The sequence below is a fragment of the Mercenaria mercenaria genome, chromosome 5, assembly GCF_021730395.1.
Source record: "Mercenaria mercenaria strain notata chromosome 5, MADL_Memer_1, whole genome shotgun sequence".
In the NCBI taxonomy this organism is placed as follows: domain Eukaryota; kingdom Metazoa; phylum Mollusca; class Bivalvia; order Venerida; family Veneridae; genus Mercenaria; species Mercenaria mercenaria.
Window position 1 is genome coordinate 21,761,170 of NC_069365.1, and position 22,458 is coordinate 21,783,627.

Below are 22,458 nucleotides of genomic sequence, written 5' to 3' on the forward strand. Positions count from 1 at the left end.
TGGTGCGCCGTAAAACCCAAATAAATAAATAAATTCTGTTGATGACATTGAGAAACAAATGCACCAGTAAATCACAATCCAATCTTTACACAAAGGTCTTTAGAATTTACAAAGATCTGCATTTTTATTTTGTAGACAGTTATACTGGAAAAGGCATGGTATCTATTCAGTAGGTGATTTTTCAAAAGGTTAGAAAACTTGGCAACGTTCAAATTAGTGTGAGAAGATGGCATAGCTTAGTTTATTACAGCTTGACACGAATAAAAAAGATATCTACACTTGTTAAAGGAGAAAAGTAGAGAGATTACTTTGTACTCGTACTGTCTGGGGAAATAAAAAGTAGCATTTTTATAATGTACTAGTTATTCAAGTAAAAGGTAAAGGTCTTGTTTATTATAGTGTCACCCCTATTGAAAGGGCCAGCCAGTTTTGGCTTATGAGACACCTTTATTGTGCGTACTAACCTCCCAACTCCTACCACTATGCCAGGCGCCAAGCGGATAGAAGCCGGTAACCATTCATTTAACAAGCTCGCGGCTCACGAACCGGCCTTTTCGGAATGAGTCCCATGACAAACATCCCCCGGGCGAACGCTCCCCATGAGGCTCGAACCTTCGACATCCCGGTCCCGAGGCGGACACCTTAACCACTGGGCCACGGTGACCGGTTATAAAAGACAAAGTAACATGCTGAAATTTGCTGGTGGTCAATTTGTTTTTCATTTACTTGAAACCCGTGTGTCACTGTAATTACTGATTCAATACTCAGAATTATTCAGAATCCTGATTTTTTTATATCATAACATGCGACACCAAATGTATGTAAGTTTATAATCTTTAAGAATTGATTCAGTTAAAAATGAGCCATGGGCTGCATGTATAACAATATGTTTTGATACAATCCCTTGGATTAAGTTTACGCCTACATTCGCGTATGACAAGAATGTTTAGCTTTCTATTGACAATAACCTTTGATAAGTAATTAAATTTCCTCTCTTGCAGATGATTATTGAAACCTGCTTTTGTCCTTGTCATTTCATTCTTCTTTAATGCGACGTCTTGAGGAAACGTCGGAGACAAAATTAATAATAGCATCCATAAAACAAAACTTTACGCTGCATCATTTCAGAAACGGAAAGGAACTATTAGCAATAAAGTTTGAGGTTCTTTGGAGCAAGTAAGAAGTTTTATGTCCTGGGGGATAAAAAGCGAATAACGGTACACATTTTATATACAAATAGTGTTATAAAATAAGCTCATTAACGTCAAAGGAGCATATAACATAATGGTCTACTATTGCTTATGTTTCGAGCTTTCATCCTCCTAGGAACACGTATGTTGTGCATGATTGTTGCAAAAGCTGTGAATTCATATGTGTTGCAAGAATAATATCTTTTGCATATAAATCTTAAACATATAAAACAAAAAGAGAAAGAAGACAAATATCTATTTCTTAACAGTTTTGTTTTCAATCAAAAATGTTTATGTTAGGCACATGATAGGGCAAACTATTTAGTGAACATTTGCTCCCATATTTCCTTTTACATGCATTTAATTATTTTCACGCAATGCTTTGAAACAAAAGCCTGAAAAATTCATTAATAAACTAAATATCTGAATGCATCTTTACTTGTCACGTGTATGAAATTTAGAAATAACGTGCTTGGAACACATAAACAGCCATAAGGAAATAGTAAAGGCATTTGCAAATTGTGTCAACAGCCTGCCATTTTGTGCACATAATCATTTTTCGATATTTTCACCATTACAGGAGCGTTGTTTTTAGCATTATCAATTGGTGTCGTTATTCCGAGAAAAGCAATTCTCCCCGAGAAACAAATTCTTATAACAAGTAATGTCAATAAGGAAAACCAGGTATAAATGTAACTTATTTTCTTTGACGAACGACGTGTGATAATACGTACATGATCTTTTAGCTTTGATGTTAACTTAACTTTAGCCTTGATATTATTTTTAGAATGTTGGTAATCGATAACCCCATTTTTTGCTCGTCTCATTGCATGTAGCTTGAGTTCTTCTGTTCCAAACGGGGAAATATGTTCAGATTAAAACGGGTAGAGTAGAAGCCATAGAAGCATTATGAACAGAAAATGCAATTAGAGCCACACAACGTAGATCATTTCATCCATCAATTGACACTAGTCGAATGATATGGCAGGCTGCGTGCTTCATATGCGCATCAGCTAGATAACATTTATCACAATGAGGACCATGTAAAGGAGAGCAAAATGGAAGGGTCACGTCACTTATATAGAACAACACCGGATCATTACTTAGAAAGATACGGACATAAAGCTTGTTTCTGGAAGGAATGCGAAAGGAAGAGTGTGTTTTATGTTGCACTACTTCTTTGATTATAAATGTGGCATTTGCAAATACATGAATCTTGCCTATTTGTTATAGGTAACTTAATTTGCCATCTGTAGAAGTTAACACACGAAACTTTAAAAGCCACTTAGGTCGAATTCTCTAACACGCCAAAGTCTGATCCGTTGACCTGGTGTTATAATATATACTAAGAACTCTGAAATTGATACACACGTCTTTTAATTAAGACATACTTCCCGAAAAAAACTTAGTCGATCAGCAAAAACGTGTCTTCAAAATGTTTCCTTGTACATTTTGGTGGTAACCTAAAAGCTTTTATGGTTGGACATTATATCATTTCGTATTAATTTTAAATTTCAAGGGTATATCAAAGCTGTTACTTTGGAATTACAGAAATTATTAAAAGAGTAGCCATTTTGTGTTCAAACGGGCGTTCCACCAAGAGAACATAATACTTTTAAAAAGATATGGAAACAGCAATTTATATTGAACGCTTAGATATTAATATGTCAAGCAAAATAGGCTTGTATGTTACTTGACATATCACGTGATTAATCATATTCAGTATTATGCGTCTTATCAAAGAATCTTCGCAAAAATGAAGGCGATAAAAGGAAAACATTTCGTCAAAAATGGCAAAACACACGTAAGAGTAATGGCTAGATAATGGTGTGACGGATGTATCCAAGTATTAAAGGTTTACTGTTTCTTTTTTTCCTCACCATGAAGAATGTAATTTAGTCAAATGTGTCGGTGCCGTCTTCTTTATTACTTCAATCAATATTTTATTACACTGGGGACGTTTCCATTTTCTGATATGACAATGTATTAATTTGCAAAAATAGAAACTTCAAACAGAACACATTCTCGTATACCTACAAGTAGAGAAATGCTTAGAACATCAAAAACAAAGAACTTCTTATGAAATACTTAAAAAAACTAGGTCATTCTACTCGTTTGCGGTGGAACAAAAATAGAACTCAAATGTTAGGTTGTTCTAATGTAAAGTGGCTTTTGAGATAAAGTAGTTCCGACATTACCATCTCTGCTCTCTTGTTTCAACGGAACCCGATTATAAGGCTTATAATGGTGCCATTTCATTGAATATGTCAAATGCAATTATGAACTGAAGATCTGGTTTAACAGTTACATAAACATTTTTGTGACTGTGTATGGAAACGTTTGCTTGAGAATACCAGAAAGAATTTAAACAACACAAAATTACACGTGTGTAAAGTCTCTACAAAGTGACGTAATAGAAATCTGATCATTTGCTTTGATAACCTTCCTTGATGAAAGCACAACCTGCAAGATTGTTGAGGTACAAATGCAAAACAGTCACATAGGCGCTTTAGTGGAATTCAATAAATAATCATAGCCTTTTACATGAACTGTCAACATCTTCAGACTAAATGAAGACAATAATATCCGTGGATTAGTTTCATTCCGTCGTTTGTTTATCTTACTTTTATTATTTTCAGTCTCTTCTCTTTCCATTGGCCCATCATTGCTGACTCTTAAGAGGTGACCAGAAATGACTTTCCTTACCCATAGAATTCCCTTAAGAGAGAATAATTTGCATATAGATTTATATTATGAGATAATAATTGCATTAATATTTAACATTTTAATTAGCTTTGTTGTAGTCCTAAAATTAAAGAAAAAGATAAGGGTATATTTCCCGCCCAAACACAATCATAGAGCCATGCATCGCAAAGTAGGCCCACAACCATAAAGTCAAATTAGTAAAGTAAGTCACACTTTCTCTGAACTCACAGATAATTATGCAATGTCCCTTTGCAATGCGCCAATAATACTAGGAATCTCCGCTATCTCCACCATCAGCAATTATCTCTGTAGCTATAAAACTCAGTTACATTCAAATTGGAATGAAATGGGGAAGACAAGGTTTATTATAGTTTGACACGAACACAAAAGCCATCAACATTGATTTAGTAAGGAAATGATCATAAATGAAATGAATTAGTGTCATCGAGCAGTAAACGAATCTAGCATTTACATTTCATGGTATACTCATTTGTCAAAACCCCACTGCTTATGTTGCCAAAGCGATGGACCAGTTGTGTTGTCGATGCAGCATCAGCTGTCTTTGCTCCGACCCTTTGCACAAATTCTTCAAAGCTGTATTTGCTTCGTATGATTATAGTTTTGTATTCAGCCAGGTACGTAAAGCAATGCTACCTCATAAAGCGTTTGGTTATTCATTCGCAGCATTATTTTGTTTTTAAGTTATGGAAACAGGTTGCTGTGACAGGGTTTTGTCATACTCGTACAACATTCGTAAGGACTGTATGCGATCCTATTCAGATTGACTTGAGTTACTGAAAAAATAATTGTCAGAACGCATTTCGAGTGGAATTGAGACGTAATAAAAATGTATCAATATAATCTGATTCTATAAGTGAGATATGAAATATAATAGGATAATATGCATGAAATGAAGTTCTGTTTTGGCTCCTTAGAGACAACATCAATGACATCATTTGTACTATAGTAGTTCTAAGTGTTACTGCATAACTGATATATACTTGCAACAAAAGGAGTCATATTGTACAACTTGTACAAAGCGTTTTCACTGTAAATAAATATACATCCTCATAACTGCATTTCTTTGAGGCGTGTTCCTGAGTATGGACAATTTATTCCGTTTTGTGAGATTTATGTTCATGGATAAACATCAATCAGTCAAATGCTTTCCACTATAGGTATTTAAGGATCACATATAGATTCTACTCGTGCTAAGCACAAAGTACGGCAAGCTGTTATGTCATATTAGACAATTATGCATTTTAGGATTTTGAATTTCTCAAAGATAGCTCACAACGTATATGCTCCAGAAAAAATTGAAGTTTTCTCATTGATTACAAATTCAAGACTGTAAATTAAGATGGCTAATTCTTTTTGCAATTTAAAAGAAGCATTCAAACTACTGACTTAGTTAAGTATTCAACTCTTACAAGATTTAGGAGTTTTGAATAATGTTCCCTAAAGATTTCTGATACTGCGAAATTGTAATATTTCTGTCATAGAAAACTTGAAAACGAGCTTCTGCACATCTTCGCCATGACATTTATCCTACCGAGGTTTGCAGTGTATTTTATTTGTATTAGCTTCTGGATTATTGCAAAACAATCTTTGTATACATGCCTACCATTCAGACACGAAATAAAGAAGCCAGATGCCTTCGACAACTTGGTTATAGATCACATACTATGCAAGACAAATGATATAGTAGACAATTGTGTATTATCGGGCGACATGTTGGCAATGCATTTTAATTGTTTATGCAATCCAGAAGGGATTTGAAGTCGCCTTCCTAGACCAAAGGTTTTGTTACATAACCGTTCTAAACAGCTTCTTATCGTTTGCACTAAAATAGGTATGAATAAACTGAAACAGATGCAAGTTAGAATATTCGTAAAGGAGGTTTATTGCGTTACAAGTATAAGGGGGGATGACATACATTAAACAAGACACTTCTTCAGTGATTAAATAACTGTTACAAAACCATTCTTCCGTAGATACAGAGCACATAATTAGCGGCCGTTCTATCTAAAAAAAGAAATCTGTAAAATAAAATTGTTAATGCACCTTCCCAAAGATTTCCATAAATTAAACGTTAGGCTTGTCAGCATTGTCTCTAAAGCTATAAAGTATTTGAAAGAGCATTTTGTGACATGTTTGAAATGTATTTGTTTAACCAGGCGATTTAATCACAAAAGCTTTTTTCTTTTTCTGTATTAGATCAATATAATTTATTGCACCCCTAAACAGCCATATTCTATTTTGATGTAATGAAAGCATTTTAAAACGTATTATTACCTATTATTTACAACATAAATAAATAAGTATCAAAATTGACAGCAAATGAATATGTACGTTACATAAACCATTAAACTGTCTGTTAAGGAGAGTCAGCTTCTTACTCAATCCTGTATGCATTTTTGATTAATATATGAATTGTGATTAATAAGATATTGTTTAAACCAAACTGTCAGTATAAATGACCTTGTGACGAATTCAGAATGAAGTTTTTGCATAAACCCCTAAAATTGTATATACCCCCCCCCCCACCCACTCCCCAAATTCTTGAAAAAAGACTTCATATTCCCAGAAATGTTTAAATAGTTAGAAATGATGCAACGCTAGAACAAAAACTAGCGCACATTAGATACCTTTATTCATTAGCTGAGGTCGGTAGTCAATTCCTTACCTGTCAGAAAGTTATGTGAATACCAGGAAAACAACAGTTACAAAGAATCGTGCACAGACTAACTTTTTGTTATAATATTTATAGATCATAAAACATTGATCAGAATTACAAATTTCATGTGACATTGCAAAATACCAGTAGTAAAACTAGAAAACTAGCGTGTTCAGGTATGCCCCTTGCATTCACATTTTTACATCCACTTAAATAAGATCTTCTACCCTACTATTAGTTATAATTTATTCCTTTTACGTTGAAGCTCTATTGTTTCAGATATAACGTCTGCTCGAAGGAATCAGAAGATCAAAACACAAACCATTTCTGAATAATCAATGTTTATTCTGCGAAATAGATTTCCCATGAGCTTCTGTAAATAGAGCTTTACTTACCTAAATGACTATTCGGAGCAATAAAAGTCATTCTGGGGGATTTTTACTTCTATGAACTGAGAGAATAAGTCTCTTTTATCAAACAGGTTACTTTAAAGAAAACAATCTGACCACAGATATAATAATGATGACTGCGCACAATTGATACTCGCTTTGCTGATGCTTTTAGCTCAATAAGGTACAACATTCTCAAGGCGAGTTATTGTCATTTCTCATCCTCCGTCCTTCGCCCGCCCGCAAAGCCATGCGTCCGTTGGCCTCATATATAGGCGTATAAAGATAGTAATTCGTTTGTGCTAAACGCAGCGTGGTTACTGCTCATGAAGCATATATTCAGGTAAGTTTTATTCGGATATATAATAATAGAGATTCGAAAGAAAAACAAACTGCTCAGTTTGTTCAATGATATAAAAACGTTCACGTTGTGGTGTCGAACCTAGAGTCACAACCTGTCCAGCAAGAAAGAAATGATTGTCATGTGTGGATGCGGCGTTTTGAAAGTCCTTGATTGCATTTTTGGATGATCTTCTAGACTTACATGGTATTTTTGTTTGTTTATACAGATATAAATCATTTTGGGACAACTTGCACATCCAGTAATAATATTGTGCTTTTCTGTGGCAGTCCACCTTTCTAAGTTATTTGGCAGAAATGCTTCTTGGTTTCGTGGCTTTGACCTCCTTTTGACGGACCACTCAGAATAATTGTTGATATTTGGGATCGAATGTAATGCTGTAAAAGTGGTAGAAAGATATTTGTACATTATTACATGATGTGCTGAGGTCTTTAAAAGCACATCTGCCATAGATTTGAAAGACACTTGGTACATAACTTTTATTAGCATTTAGATATTTAATGCCAACCATCTAGATCAGACATGTCTGAAAATTATTTGATATTATCACGATCACTATTAATACAAGTTTAATATCCTTGCGAATATTGTATCTCATATGCATTTAATAACGAAATATTAATTACTTTGGCAGAGTATATGAAGTATGCCGTTTTATATATTATATGCAAAGAATTAATGTTTGATTTGGTTGGCTTCTGTTTAACTGATTAGTAGATTAATTACTAACAGTATTTGCCAAATTTTCTTTTTTCAAGTATATGTTGTCTTAGGGACGGACTATGAAAAGTTTATCAAGTCTAAAAATCAACCTGTAATAATTGCTATATACAAATATGTTATTTGTTTGAATCAACTTTTATTTACCCTTTCAAAATAAAAGAATAGTTCGTCATTTCATAATATTATCAACGGCGGGGATATCAGAATGGTAAAATCAAAGCTCGCCGCATGGCTCAGTCTTTGGTTGCAAGTTACTTAGTTTAAACATATTTATTCCCAAATAGTTAACATATACATTGATACATAGTCATACAGTGAATATTGTAACTTAGGAAAGGATAAGAATGGAAGACTAGTCTTATAGAATTCTTCTCCTTCGCGGACAATTAACTTGTAGACATACTATAAATTTGTAGCTAAAATGGGACTTGAAAGAAAAAAAAATGTTGTCGTTATGTTATCTGAAAACAAATGTACAAAGATTGTCAGTTCAGTATTTTTGTTAAAGAAAAATAAAGACGAAAAAGGGTTAGTAAAAGAAGATAGAGTTGTTATAAAGTGAAGTAATAATAATGAAATGATATCTATTGCGTTATAGTCTTACTATAAATATAAAGATAGAAGTGTTGAAGTCTGTCTTAAAGAAAAGGGTCATTTGTCTTATAAGAATCTCTTGCTGTCCGATATGAAGGACTGTACGTAGAAGAATATAGTCATGTTATCCTGCTCAGAAAGGGATGGGTTACCAAACAGAACAGTATCCAAGTCAATATCAAAATTCCGCAGATTATTAAGAAAATCGTTCCGGCAATCATTGTAAAGTGTACATTCAAAGAAAAAGTGATGATTAGTTTCAATATTGCCACATTGGCATAATGGAGTAGGAGAAATATTTCTAAGGAACAAGTGATAATTCAGTGCACTGCATTTAGTACGGAGACGTGTATGGAGAACTGAGACTTCTGTCCCCAGCGTAATAGTACAGTGGTGTACGTCGCTTGTTTAAGTTTAAGTTTCGTTAAATGAAGACAGTGTTTGGGAGTTGCGAGTATCAGGGTTAAGCAGGTTCCAATCACGTATAGTTGAAGGCAAAAATGAATTGAAATAAAGTGTTGTTCTTGCGGGTATACCGTGGATGTTGTCTGAGTTTCTTAAATTGTAGCGTGTGTCACCTGAGTCAGGAACGAGAGAAGACAGATATGTGGGGGTCAAATTCGACTTCATTTTAAAGAACAAGATGAGTCTATGTTTATAGCGTCTTTCTGAGAGAGTTTCCCAATGTATTTCTCTTTGTAGATTTTCTATTGAGATGAGCTTAGTCGCACCAGATGCAATGCGTGCACATTCATTTTGAATTTTATCAAGTTGGCCCAGTTCATATTTTGTACAATTGCTCCACACCACATCAGCATATTCAAGTAAAGGTCTTATGAAAGAGAGATATACAATTTCAAGGGATCTGCGATCAAGCGAGAATTTCAATTTGCGCATAATGTTAACCCTCTTCCACGCTTTTTCTAAGATGTAGTTGATTTGAGGATGCCAGGAGCAATCACTTGACAAGAATACACCAAGATGTTTGTGGACAGTTACTTCGGGTATGTATTGATTATACATTTGAAGAGGAGGGTGTGGTTGACCATTTCGTTTTCTTGATACCAACACCGTTTCGGATTTGGAAGGATTAAATGTGACGAGCCATTTATCTGCCCACGAAGATATGTTTGAATGTCAGACTGAAGAAGACCTGCCGCTGTATCTGGTTGTTCAACTATAACGTAGAGACTTGTGTCGTCAGCAAAAGGTTAACACATGATCTTATTTCATCAACAATATCATTTATGAAGATAAGGAATAGTAAGGGACCAAGGATTGATCCTTGGGGAACGCCAGCTTTTACATAAGCCCAGTTTGATTTAACTCCAGGAAGGACAACTCGTTGACGTCTGTTAGAAAGATAATTTTCAAACCAATTAAGGAGAGGACCTGTAATTCCAGCATGTTTAAGTTTACAAAGTAGTCCTCTGTGCCAGACTTTGTCAAAGGCTTTGCTGATATCGAAGAACACCACACGTACCTCAAGACCGTTATCGAGGGCTTTGCAGAGAGTGTCATATATGAAACAAGTTGGTTGACTGTTGAGTCACCTGGAATGAAACCAGATTGCACTGGAGTAAAAAAACGAGAATCATGAAGGTGATTGAAAACATGCTTGAAAATAAGACGTTCAAAAACTTTTTCAATGGTATTTAAGAGGGAGATTGGGCGGTAATTACTAGGAAGAGTGGCATCACCTTTCTTGTAGATTGCGCTAACGTGAGCTTCTTTCCACATATTCGGCACAATAGAGAATTGGTTGTAATGAGGCATTAAAGAGATCACAAAGAGGGACACATAGTTCTTGAAAAGCTTCAAAAAGAATTCTGTTGCTTATTCCGTCAGGACCTGCGGCCTTATTAACTTTTAAGGACTTTAAAACATCTTCTGTTTCGTTGGATAAAGATGGATGTTCCTTAAGACTTGGTTTGAAGGATATAGGTCTGGGACGTCTCGGTTTCCATCATCAATATATGTCTGCTTCTGAAAGTACTCGTTGAGGAGGTTAGCTTTATCAAAGTCAGGGAAAGTGGTTTGATGCGTATTGGAATTGTACAGTGAGGGAATAGTGTTGTCGGTGGATTTGGAAATAAAAGATTTTAAAACATTCCACCAATCTTTGGAAGAAAAAGAGCCATTTTTAAGTTTGTCTGAAAGTTTTGTGAAGTAGTTTGATTTAGCATCACGAATCAGCAAGACAGTTTCATTACGGAGTCGTCTAAATTTCTGCCATTGGTAAGGTGAATTTGTTTTTCTTGCTTTTCTATAAGTTCTCTTACGCTTGCGTATATATTTCCTTATCTCGTTATTCATCCAAGGAACGTCACCGGGTCTAACTTTGATATTCTTGTTTGGAATATTATTTTTTGCAATGGAAGTAATTTGGCTAGTTATATTAGAAGCATATTTGTTTATATCCTGATCAGAACAGCTATTCCAGTCAAAATTGTGTAGTTCTTCTCGCATGCTGTCGTAATCACCTCGATCATATTCCCAGACTAGTCGATCGAAACACTTCTGTTTGGGTTTGTGAAATTTGAGAAGAGCATAGATAGGAGTGTGATAACGCTGTTCCTGTTCCAGGAAATGTTCACCTACGCCAGTGAGAAGAACGTTACTGCTATTTGAAACGAAAATAAGATCTAGTAAGGACGAAGAATTTTCTGTAAAATGTGTGGGTTCGTCAATAAGTTGTTCAAGACTAAATTGCTGTGTGATGGATAATATGTTCCGATGTGGATTTGGACCAAGGGCATTGTAGTTAAAATCACCAGTGACTATAACATCAGGGACATTTGTATCAATTGCTAGGCCGATGGAGTCCTCTATAAGATTGTTGTATAATGCATCTGAACTTGGGGGACGATAAAAAACTCCAAAAAGTATATGTTTATTGTTGGAAAGAACTATTTCGACCCATATACATTCAAGGCGGTTGATCTCAAGATCATGTCTGCGAAAGTAATGGATGTTTTCTTTTAGATACAAGATAACACCTCCATGTGAATCACCAGTACGGTCTTTACGTTCAGGTTTATGAAATGAATGCAACACTATATCTTCGGATGCGAGGGAGTTACTCAACCATGTTTCAGAGAAAGCAAGAATATCAAAGTCACACAGTTCGGCATATAGAATATCGAGTTTATGCTGTATGCTCTGAACATTTAAATGAACGAAAGAAAGATGATTAGATATAGATTTCAGATGTATTAGTGTGTTTGTGGGAGTAGTGTCAGAAGATGACGTGGATGAAGATGGACCTGGATTTTTATGTATGTCCCCAGCAACCAGCAGGAGGCATGCAATCCATGCTGCAAAAGTAACGACAAATAAACAGTTGATTACATATTCCATGAACATTAAGTTATTGTAGAGTCTGTCCATGTTGAGCAAAGTATTTTTACTACGAGGGTGGTTGACATTGTTGTAAATACAAGCGCTTGCTAACAAGGAGTTACATAACGACAAGACAAATACTGGACAACTATGGATAGTAATGAGTAATAACATATGTGAGAAAAAAGGTAGGAACCCATGGTATCTGTATGTGTACTTGACGGCTTGGTTACAAGTTAATCGTTTATTTATGTGATTGAAAAAATAGACAGCAAGAATCTGAAAATCGCCGTCATTGGTAATCGAATAACATATCCAATATCCTTGAGACGTACAGGCCAAATCGGACAAAATAAGGCTAAGAGATAAGTGAAGACTTTAAGAGATACAAAGTACTGGAGACAAATAAGAAAATAGATGCAAAGATACGACATTTGTTAGATCTGTTAAATGAAAAATTAGAGGATGTGTGAGGGATAAGATGAAAACAATTAGGGTGACTTTTTGAAAAGTAAAGAACATAGATGAAATACATTAATGTACATGCTGATAAACTAATTTGCTAAACGCTTAAATACTACATAGTTAGGTTTTATAGCTATTAAAATAGATTAGACGGAAAATAACTTGGATAAGAAGAATTCTATTGACTGTTCAACATCACAAAATAAATAAACATCACACTGGGTTGAACTGAAAAACGTGTATGAAAAGAATATTACAAACAGATGCAAGGAGAAAAACGGTAAAATGGAATTTCTCCCCATAAATCTCATTTCAAAAATGTTCAGTCATATTGTCTGGATTAACTCTACTAGACAGCACTAATGTACGAAAAAGAAACTTAAAAGAAAACGACAGATGCAGGAAAAAGCAATAAACAAGAAAAAGTGAAATAATACGTCAGTTATATCTCTGATGAAAAAAGATCAGTCATTATGGCTGAATAATCTATACCGGGTGATAGTCGTGTAAGAATTAACAAAATTACAAGCGACAAAAAAAAACAATAAACAATAATAAAAAACAAAAGTACACCACCTGTATCTCAGTTGAAAAGGTTTAGTCATTTAGGCTGAATAAACTGTACTGGATAGCATTCATGTGTGGAAAAAAACAAAAACATTACAGGCGACATAGCAGTAAAACACAATGAAAATGAAATTACACCACATGACATGTATCAGTCATATTGGCTGAATTAACTTCGTGTATGAGAAAGATCATTACAAACGGCAGAGTATGAAAACAAATTGAATTACACCATGATAAAGTTGTTTAGTCATATTGATATTGACAGCAGTTATATGTGAAAATGAAGGTACAAAAAAATGAATAAAAAAATGAACCGCGTATAACTCATTTATAACTGGCCGAATTCATTGTACTGCAAAGCTGTCATGTGAGAGAAAAAAAGAATCTTACAAACGACAGATCCAGAAGGTTAACAAAAAATTTCAAATGGAATTACACCACGTGTATCTGTTAAAAACGTACAGTTGGATGAATTAATTGTACTGGGTCGCAGTCTTGTATGAAAAATAACATTACAAGCGGCAGATGCAGGAATATAACAATGTTTAGCTACATCTTAGCATTTTAATTTCTGAATCAAGAGTTTCAGTATTAACTAAGGCATGGTAATCAAAAATGAAAATCAATTAATTAACATAACAGTCAATATATAAATAATTATTTTACAATGCAAAAAGAGCAGATAAGTACATCACAGTCAAAACATTTGACCAAATTCGTATTATTATATTCAGTGCAATAACAAGTAGATAAGAAACGTCACAGGTAGTAAATTATACTGAACGGATTGCAATACAGGTAATCCACGAAAAGTTCATGATTGATCTACTTAAATTATAACAATATACTGCGGAAAATAAACTAGTCGACATTAGAGGAGGAATTGCTGTTTTCTGCTACAGTGTATGACAGGAACCGATTGATGTCACGTTTGGTGTGGATTCTGTGGACACTAACTTTTTTGTCTTTAGTGACTTTTACAAGAATTGTTCCTTCAGTGGACCAAGCACCAATAATGTGCTTGCGTTTAACAAGTTGCCTTGCTTCGAAAAGCAGCTCCGACCTGTATTTGGTGAGGTCCTCGTTTACAAAGATGCCCTCATAGCCGTTTGATTTTAGTAGGGAGCGTTTTTTAAGAAGTTTATCTCTTGAGCGACGTGATATAAATTTGACCAGAATATGCAAGTTACTTAAACCCCGGTTTTCAATCCATTATTCGCAATGTTATCATTTTGGATCAGTGTTTTGAATTTTAGCTTTCAATGTTGTAAAAAAGAATTGAGGTAGTTAAGCTGTGACATGTGATGCAGCAGTCTAGTGTTTAAAATTTAGTGTCGGTCACTCAGTTGATTTAGACAGTCTTTTTCCATATTACGCAAACAGGAAGCGAACAAAGAAGCTTCTATATTTCGTCAGAGCTAAAATGAATTAGTATAGACGAAACTAAATAGTGTTCGCATGACGGGATATGACCGTACCGACTACTGAAGCTGTACTATACGTATACATGACGGGATATGACCGTACCGACTTCTGAAGCTGTACTATAGTATACATAACGGGATATGACCGTACCGACTACTGAAGCTGTACTATACGTATACATAACGGGATATGACCGTACCGACTACTGAAGCTGTACTATACGTATACATAACGGGATATGACCGTACCGACTACTGAAGCTGTACTATACGTATACATAACGGGATATGACCGTACCGACTACTGAAGCTGTACTATACGTATACAATTTTACACTATTGTATTGGATCAATAGTTTGCCGGCATGGTATCTTATATAATTTGGTTTATACAGCTCAATAGTTATTCGGCAGACAGTCTATTTCCTGAGGCGACCAATTATTGGATATAAATGCTCCATATACCAGATAGATATTGATGAAGGGCTTCTGTCGGGACCTTATTAGTGTTGGTTTTCTTTTTCTTTTACGCGTCTTGTCACTTCTCATATGTTTAACATGCATGTTGTAGTGCTTGCCTTTTCTAGATTTAAATTTTATGTTGAGTGAAACTAATAGTTCTTTTTAAATCATATATTTCAACATCATCCGGCTGGTTTTATTACATTTTGTGAAGAAAAGCAAGTATTTCATATCTTATATATATTTAAGTCACTCGTAGACATACAATTGCGTTCTTATCATGCGTAGATGATTATTTAGTCTCGGTATCGATTCATGGGAAAGCCTGTATCGCTTTTAGCGTGTGTTTACAAACTCTTTATTGTCGATACTATCATGAAAGACTTTTTTCAAACCGCAAATGCTGAAAATTGTATAAAACAGTAAAATGTCAATAAAGACTGTTTTATGAACTATATAAAGGAAGTGTAAATATTTCAGAGCCGTTTTGATACATTCATGATATATTTACACAGCAAGATTAATTGAACATAAATATTTACAGGTTTGCGTATAAATATACATGCTTTATGCATTACATACAGCGGAAACAAACTTCTGTTTGTGTCTTGGCCAATTGTACTCAATTTTCTTATTACTGCTGGTCATTTGGTATCGTTGGATCCATATAACATTAATGGTAGGGATGTTGCATTTTTTAATAGGTTCTGCCATTATTTTGCTTGTTACAACGGATATTCTTCATGATTTTTTTAACACTAGAGGGCGCTACGAAAGAATTGTAGCGTAGTCATTGTATAAATTGAAGTTAGCGAAATAACAGTACAACATCTGTGATCAACCACACGGAACAGTATAAACAAGCGGGGGACGATAAATTCGTCAAATCATTTTCATTACAAACTAGCACATTTTAAATTGGTGTCACAGTCTACGAAAAAAAAAGACTACAAAAGATGGTGATAAAATAGCCGAGATTACATTCACATCCTTTGAAATTCAAGAAGCTAGTGTCTTTCATCCAAAACTATAATACAAATTACTGTATAGTTGTTGTGTACAGCAAGGTAGTTTATAATATAAAATAGGCAAAATGCCTCTAGCGACATATGGTCATTTACTATATATGCAATTATTCAGATCGACACTCCGATACGGATTATTTTCTATATGACAATCTGGTGTTGAAGTTATATTTGCAGTTAGTATAAATTGATATGAATAACCAATATATAAATGATACCTGAATGTGATTTTAAGTATTGTGAACGAGTTATATTTGATGGGGAAGTTAAGGTGTAAATAGTACGAGATAGAAAACATGTAAAGTAACACGGGTCATAAAACACAAACGGATGTAATTTGTATTCATTATCTGTGACTTTGCACTTACATAATAGCAAATCTCACATATCATAATGTTAATCATATTCGGAATGTTTCTGTCAAGTGCAGACATTTATGTGTTTATCAAGTTTGCATAAATCTAGTAATGTTTATACGCTACGTGTTACATTGGGAACATTAAGTGAAGAAGATTTTATGCATAACTCGACTGTATATGAAAGAATATTTGTGGGTTTTGCCAAGTTACTATATGACCTGTGTGTGAGGGGTATACCTTTCATCAGTGAGGAATACAAGCAAACAGCTGACACGTGCTTAACAGTGGTGCTTTTATTTTTTTCTGGAATATATACTGGATATATGTTTTGCAACTTCGGATCTATTGTTTGTTTTGATTCTAAAAATTCGGTGGAATATATGATTTATTGCGTTAATGTGGTATATTTTGCATGTATTATGGCCATACACAAGCAAATGCATATTACTTTACTGATCGAGTCTGTAGTTTATGAAACGCCAGCGCTGTAAAAGCTTTGATACATATTTATGCACTAAATATTTTCATATTATATCTGCCAGACTGTTTCTAGATTGTTGTTTATATTGTAGACACGCTGGTTTACATTGAACACAATGCTATCTTGATGTGTTTCATGTTAGGCAGCTGAAACTGGCTGATCAATTCTATAATTATCCTGATACAATGAAATTGATTCATATCGCCTAGTATACCATATTTCCCAACGGTTTTCTCGTATCACGTAGGAGATATATATAAATCTATCAAATTCGGTCTTTCGTTTATTGCTGTTGTCATTTTTATACTGTTTGAGGAGATGGGAAGCTGATAGCGTTGATGTCATGTAGATCAATTTACAATTATTTCGTGCTTTCTTTCTTATTATTACATATGAGGTTATAACATTTTAGGAAAACAAATGTTTTACGAAGACTTGAAAGTAACTACCCCATGGACGTAAATACATGGTATCTGATATCGGAAGAAATTGAGTTTCATAAGTTTTAATGTTATCTTCTTAGGAAGTTATGTATGTTTATGAAAGGGTATGGTTTCTGTATTTTGACATTACCAACCTTGAACTATATGAGTATCCCTAGAACTTGGAAATATAGAATAATTGCTCCTTTATGTTATGAGTGCTACCCCATAAACATCTGTTACTGTCAGTCAATGTAAATTATGGCTCATACATAAACATGTAGTCCAAACTCTACATGAATGTATCAACAATTTAACATATTTTATGTACTCTGGTCTTCTTTGTGTTATTATCACAGTTTATTGATCAACGGTGTAAGAGTATTCAGTTTCAGTAGTTTAAAATCCTTTTGATCTATTTGTATATGGATTTGCACTAAATTGTACGACTGAAATAACTTTGAAGAATAAGCCTAACGTTTTTCTGCAGTTATTGGAGTACGTTGGAGTATCCATATGTTAAGAGTATTTAGGCATTAAGGATTTATTTATAGCTTTTCATGCTACCTGAAGCCGGCATATTATCATAACGTTTACTCGCGAATACATAAAAAAAAAACAACGCATGTTATCACTAACAAAATGTTAAAAGTAACAGTACGAAATGCTTTGTTTTTTTTTTAAATGTCACGATACGGACTTGGTCACGTTAGGGGAGAAGATGCCCCGGACTGACTGCACATTTTTCTCACCCTGTGACAAACATCTTCTCTGTCAACTGATAATTTGGAGGGGAAATGAATACGGATTCGTGAAATTATCATTCTGTTTTAGACAGAGATTTCACTTGATTGCCCTCATGAATATTTCTTTCATGCATTTTAATCAAGTTCTTGATACTATTCATTTAAGAATCGTAATTGGTTTTAGCCTTAATTGTAAGACTGCACAGCTGATGTATAAAAAAGGTTATCCGAATGTAGAGTGTTTTCGTACAGACTAAATAAAATCAATTAAAAAGTGTTAGGTGTTAAATGTTTTTGTTTCGGTCTGTCAAGTACTTAAATGTCACACATAGTGATCTGATTTTAAGTGATCTAGCCGATTGTTGCTAGTCTCCTTTATGTAAATTTAAAACTTTAGGCAGTACTGGCTGCAGTTTCAAAAGAAAACTTTCTTTAGAAAGGTTGCATACTATAAGTTGGAATAACTATACTTCTGAACTAAATTGTGTAGGATTTTACGGTATTTTGATAATGTATGGAATGTTAATTAAGTGCATATTCAGTCAAACTGAACACGTTCAGTCAAAGATAAATAGTTGTTTTGTAAACGTTTAAAATACAAATGTATAATAATATGAGCCGCACCATGGGAAAACCAACATAATGCGTTTGCGACCAGCATTGATCCAGACAAGCCTGCACATCCGCGCAGTCTGGTCAGGACCCATGCTGTTCGCTTTCAAAGCCTATTGCACTTAGAGAAACCGTTAGCGAACAGTATGGATCCTGACTGGTCTGGATCCATGCTGGTCGCAAACGCATTATGTTGGTTTTCTCATGGGGCGGCTCATATAATGAATAATGTACAAACATTAATATATCATATTAATAGTGCACTTCCCTTATGAAACTGCAAGTGTATTTTGGGCGACTTAATTTAAAAACAAAGCATTAAAACTGCATAACTGATTAACTAGATTTACATATTCTGAAGCAAATTCTCCCCCACTGCAGATAAGCAAATTTAAATGAAGAAATTAGCTATGTTTAAACTTTTTCTAACGCAGAGCGTCGTAAATATTGTCAAAATTATTTTATTTTGTAGGTAGTTCTGCACGTTTGAAACATTTTTTCTGCCATCTAGAATTTTATTTAACCATATTCTTCAAAGCAACATTAGTATCCGAAGGAAATTCAAACAAGACAAAATATACGGTCATGTGTTTGATTTTTGTCAGACCGATTTGAATATGTTTGTCCTCCGGTCAATTTTCACGAGGGATCTCTACGGTAGAATTGCCATTTTGATGACTTTTTGCATGTAGAAAAAGTTTCACAATGTAGATATACATGAACCTGTTCAGAGTTGTAGAATTACTGTGTCAGATATAATGTATAGGTCCTTGTGCATCATTTTCCACAATTCGCGAAATATTAGTTAGATGGACTTTTCATTGCTGCTTTTTTCGTATCATTTATTTTGAACTATTTTACTTCAAAACCTATCTATTATCAAAATTAAGTTGAAGAAAGATATTTAATATTTACTACATGAGATATGATAATATCCTTCCGACATTTATGCTAACCGTATAACGGCTACCGGGCATTAGTCTAGGATTTCTAGATAAATGACAATACACTGTCACTTCCGGTTAATCAGACGTGCAGAACTATGTCTATAGAACTAATAAATGTTTGGTACTAAGATCATACATTTTCGTCTCCCTGTTGTTCAACATTTCCGATAGACTACATTTGAGGTACCAAAAATGACCCGTAGTGCTCTGGAAAGTAACGCAGGCCGTTATTTATTTTAAATTTGTCTTCTGAATTTAATTTGAATACCAGTACTCGTGTTAGTTTAATTAAATTTGATAAGTTTTCCTCAGAGAAAAAATTCATCGGTTATTGATATATCTTGATTTAATAATGTGTTGAATATATTTCCTGTCAGCACTGAGGGACGAGCTTGATATAGATTAATAGTGAGTGCGGTTTCCGGGGAAACTACAATATATGTACGTCTAAACATTACTGCATACGTTATCTCAGAGAGCACGTGAATTGTGCCCGGGCCAGGTCTGAAGCAGTATAACTGACAGATACAGATTCTGTTAGTGGACTTTATCACTGGAATTATTTCTTCCTTTAGAAAGATTAAGCCATATAAAAGACGAGAAAAAAAGCATTATATATTAATTAGATAGCAATAACTTGAAGATTTATATATACAACGATCATTAACTTAAAGGAAGCTTTGCGTATATTGAAAAGAAAGGAAGTTATACCGGTTATTAAGTGTTGCTGATATACGTACAAGAATCGCCAGGAAAGTTAGATATATATCACGATAAACTGGAATTTGCATTAGGCTTTAGACGTGATCTAAACGAAGTTGACATTTATAGATTTATCAGAAAATGACAGACAATTGAGAAGTAGCACATAGTCTTATAGTGTTGTGTTAAAGAGACTTAAGGTATATATATAGAGAGAGGATGGAGGATGTTTGGGAAACCCGACAAGTCCAGGATGATCAGGGAAATCTACTGGCTGAACACCATAAAGTATCTAGAGACAAAGGTAATGTTACACCTACATTGCTTAAAACGTTATAAATTTATGACATGCGCAGTTTGCTTCCCACCGTTTATAATTACATAATTTCAAACAGGAAATAAATATTCACATCACGCACGCAGTGTTATTAATTTTGAAATCATTTGAATATTTTTATGATTATTTTAACGTATTCTAAAGCATACTGTAATATCAGTCAATTTCGTAAGCATAAAATCCCACGGTTTCAGCGATAAGCGGACTCTTCGATGGGGTTAAGTTTAAGCAGAAGGTATAATTAAGATTCGTCGGTATTTAACTTAACGGTTTGAAGCAATCACGAACCCCACGAAAATTAGTCCCTACCGATAGCAATAATTTCACAGAACTTTAAAAACATTATCTGCTGCAGTGAAAGTAGGATGCACGTTAAAATAAAAACATTTCAGTTTCACATTAAGCCACTAAGTCTGAACTTGTTACCCTGTATCTCATCATAAAAAAATGTTGGACTTTGTCAAAACAATAAGCAGTACATGCGTATGTCTGTTTGATTCTGTGAGAATCATTGTACTAAAATGTGGAGATGAACAAGTGAACAAAGCACTCCAAAAGTCTAGGAACTGTTAGTCTAGCTACCGGCTAGATAACATTTGAGCCGTGCCATGGGAAAACCAACATAGTGGGTATGCGACCAGCATGGATCCGACCAGCCTGCGCATCCTCGCAGTCTGGTCAGGCTCCATGCTGTTCGCTTTTAAAGCCTATTGGAGCTGGAGAAACTGTTAGCGAACAGCATGGATCCTGACCAGACTGCGCGGATGCGCAGGCTGGTCTGGATCCATGCTGGTCGCACACCCACTATGTTGGTTTTCCCATGGCACGGCTCCTTTCGTGTTTTTTTAGTTTGAAAGCTATTTTTTTTTTAAATTTCGATTGTCTCACTTTTACTGTCGCAATAGATTTTAACTTGGCTCAGAAGTTTGCAAAAGCTGAATAGGCTCATGCAGGAGTTATCTCCTGTGAAATATGCATGTGAAAGAATAATCGTAACTGCATACATGTAGTTCATTTAATATTTATTGAATACATAGTGAGAATTGAAATTACCTGTATCATATACTACCAAGGACATAACAAATTGTTGATTGACAGGTTCCAACTGACCAATCAGATAACAGAACAGATAACCTTTATTGTTAGCCGCCAATTTGTCTCAAACTTAGGCCGGACTACGCCAGTCAAAGATTATAAATACCAACTGAATAAAATCTTAAATATGGTTAAAAGGTGACTTAACGATATCTATAATCAGACACAGGAGGATGTATTGGACGCTCCTTTCCAAATCCACTCTCAACCTCGAAGTATTGGCAAACGATGTATCACTCTGGGGACGTCTCAAGAATAGTTGTTCTTAAAATCTTAATAATGTTAAAAGAAATCAATTCACTATCACTCATGTGTTATAACTTTTAATTATCTAGAAAATTCTATGAAATTACTTTCTTATTAACAAAAGGCCTAGTAATCTCTTATTTCTAAGAAATAAATATCCCACGTTACCATAAGTAACTGGTATGTACTGATAAAACACAAGTATATTGATGTCGTATTATTAATGTAACGTGTAAATTTATGCTAATGAACCGAAACATATTTAATTGCATTTTATAGAAGTTTACAAACAATCTCCCACTGCGTAGATAAGTATACTGGTATAAACAACAAATAATACAGATAAAAAAACAAATGTTAATTGTTATCTGATGATCTCATCAAAATAGGGCTTGTCAAATTTGACTAGCATACGTGTGTGCTTTCGTTCTTAAATATCATTTTAATAGACAGCGTAACACTCGTCAAAAGTTCAGAAAAATAGCAATTATCGTAGATAAAGAGCTATGTTAAACAAAAAATGTTGGGATCCAGTCTGATAACCTTATAAAGCAATTGGTAGGCTCAAGCATTGTTTTTAAGC

At 34.4% G+C, this 22,458-nt stretch overlaps 1 protein-coding gene across 19 annotated transcripts in view; it reads left to right on the plus strand.

Annotated features, from left to right (window-relative positions):
* LOC123556604 (uncharacterized) overlaps nt 1-22,458 on the plus strand; it is a 169,382-nt gene that overhangs the window by 130,300 nt on the left and 16,624 nt on the right. The window contains exons 1-2 of one of the 19 annotated variants that reach the window (XM_045347455.2): nt 16,227-16,574; nt 19,873-20,501. The exons of 17 other annotated variants lie outside the window; for them this stretch is intronic. In XM_045347455.2, coding sequence (XP_045203390.1) covers nt 20,417-20,501 — 85 coding nt within the window. In that variant the 5' untranslated portion in view covers nt 16,227-16,574; nt 19,873-20,416. Of the gene's footprint in view, nt 1-16,226; nt 16,575-19,872; nt 20,502-22,458 lie in introns of those variants that run through there. One more of the 19 variants, XM_045347456.2, reaches the window with a different exon arrangement.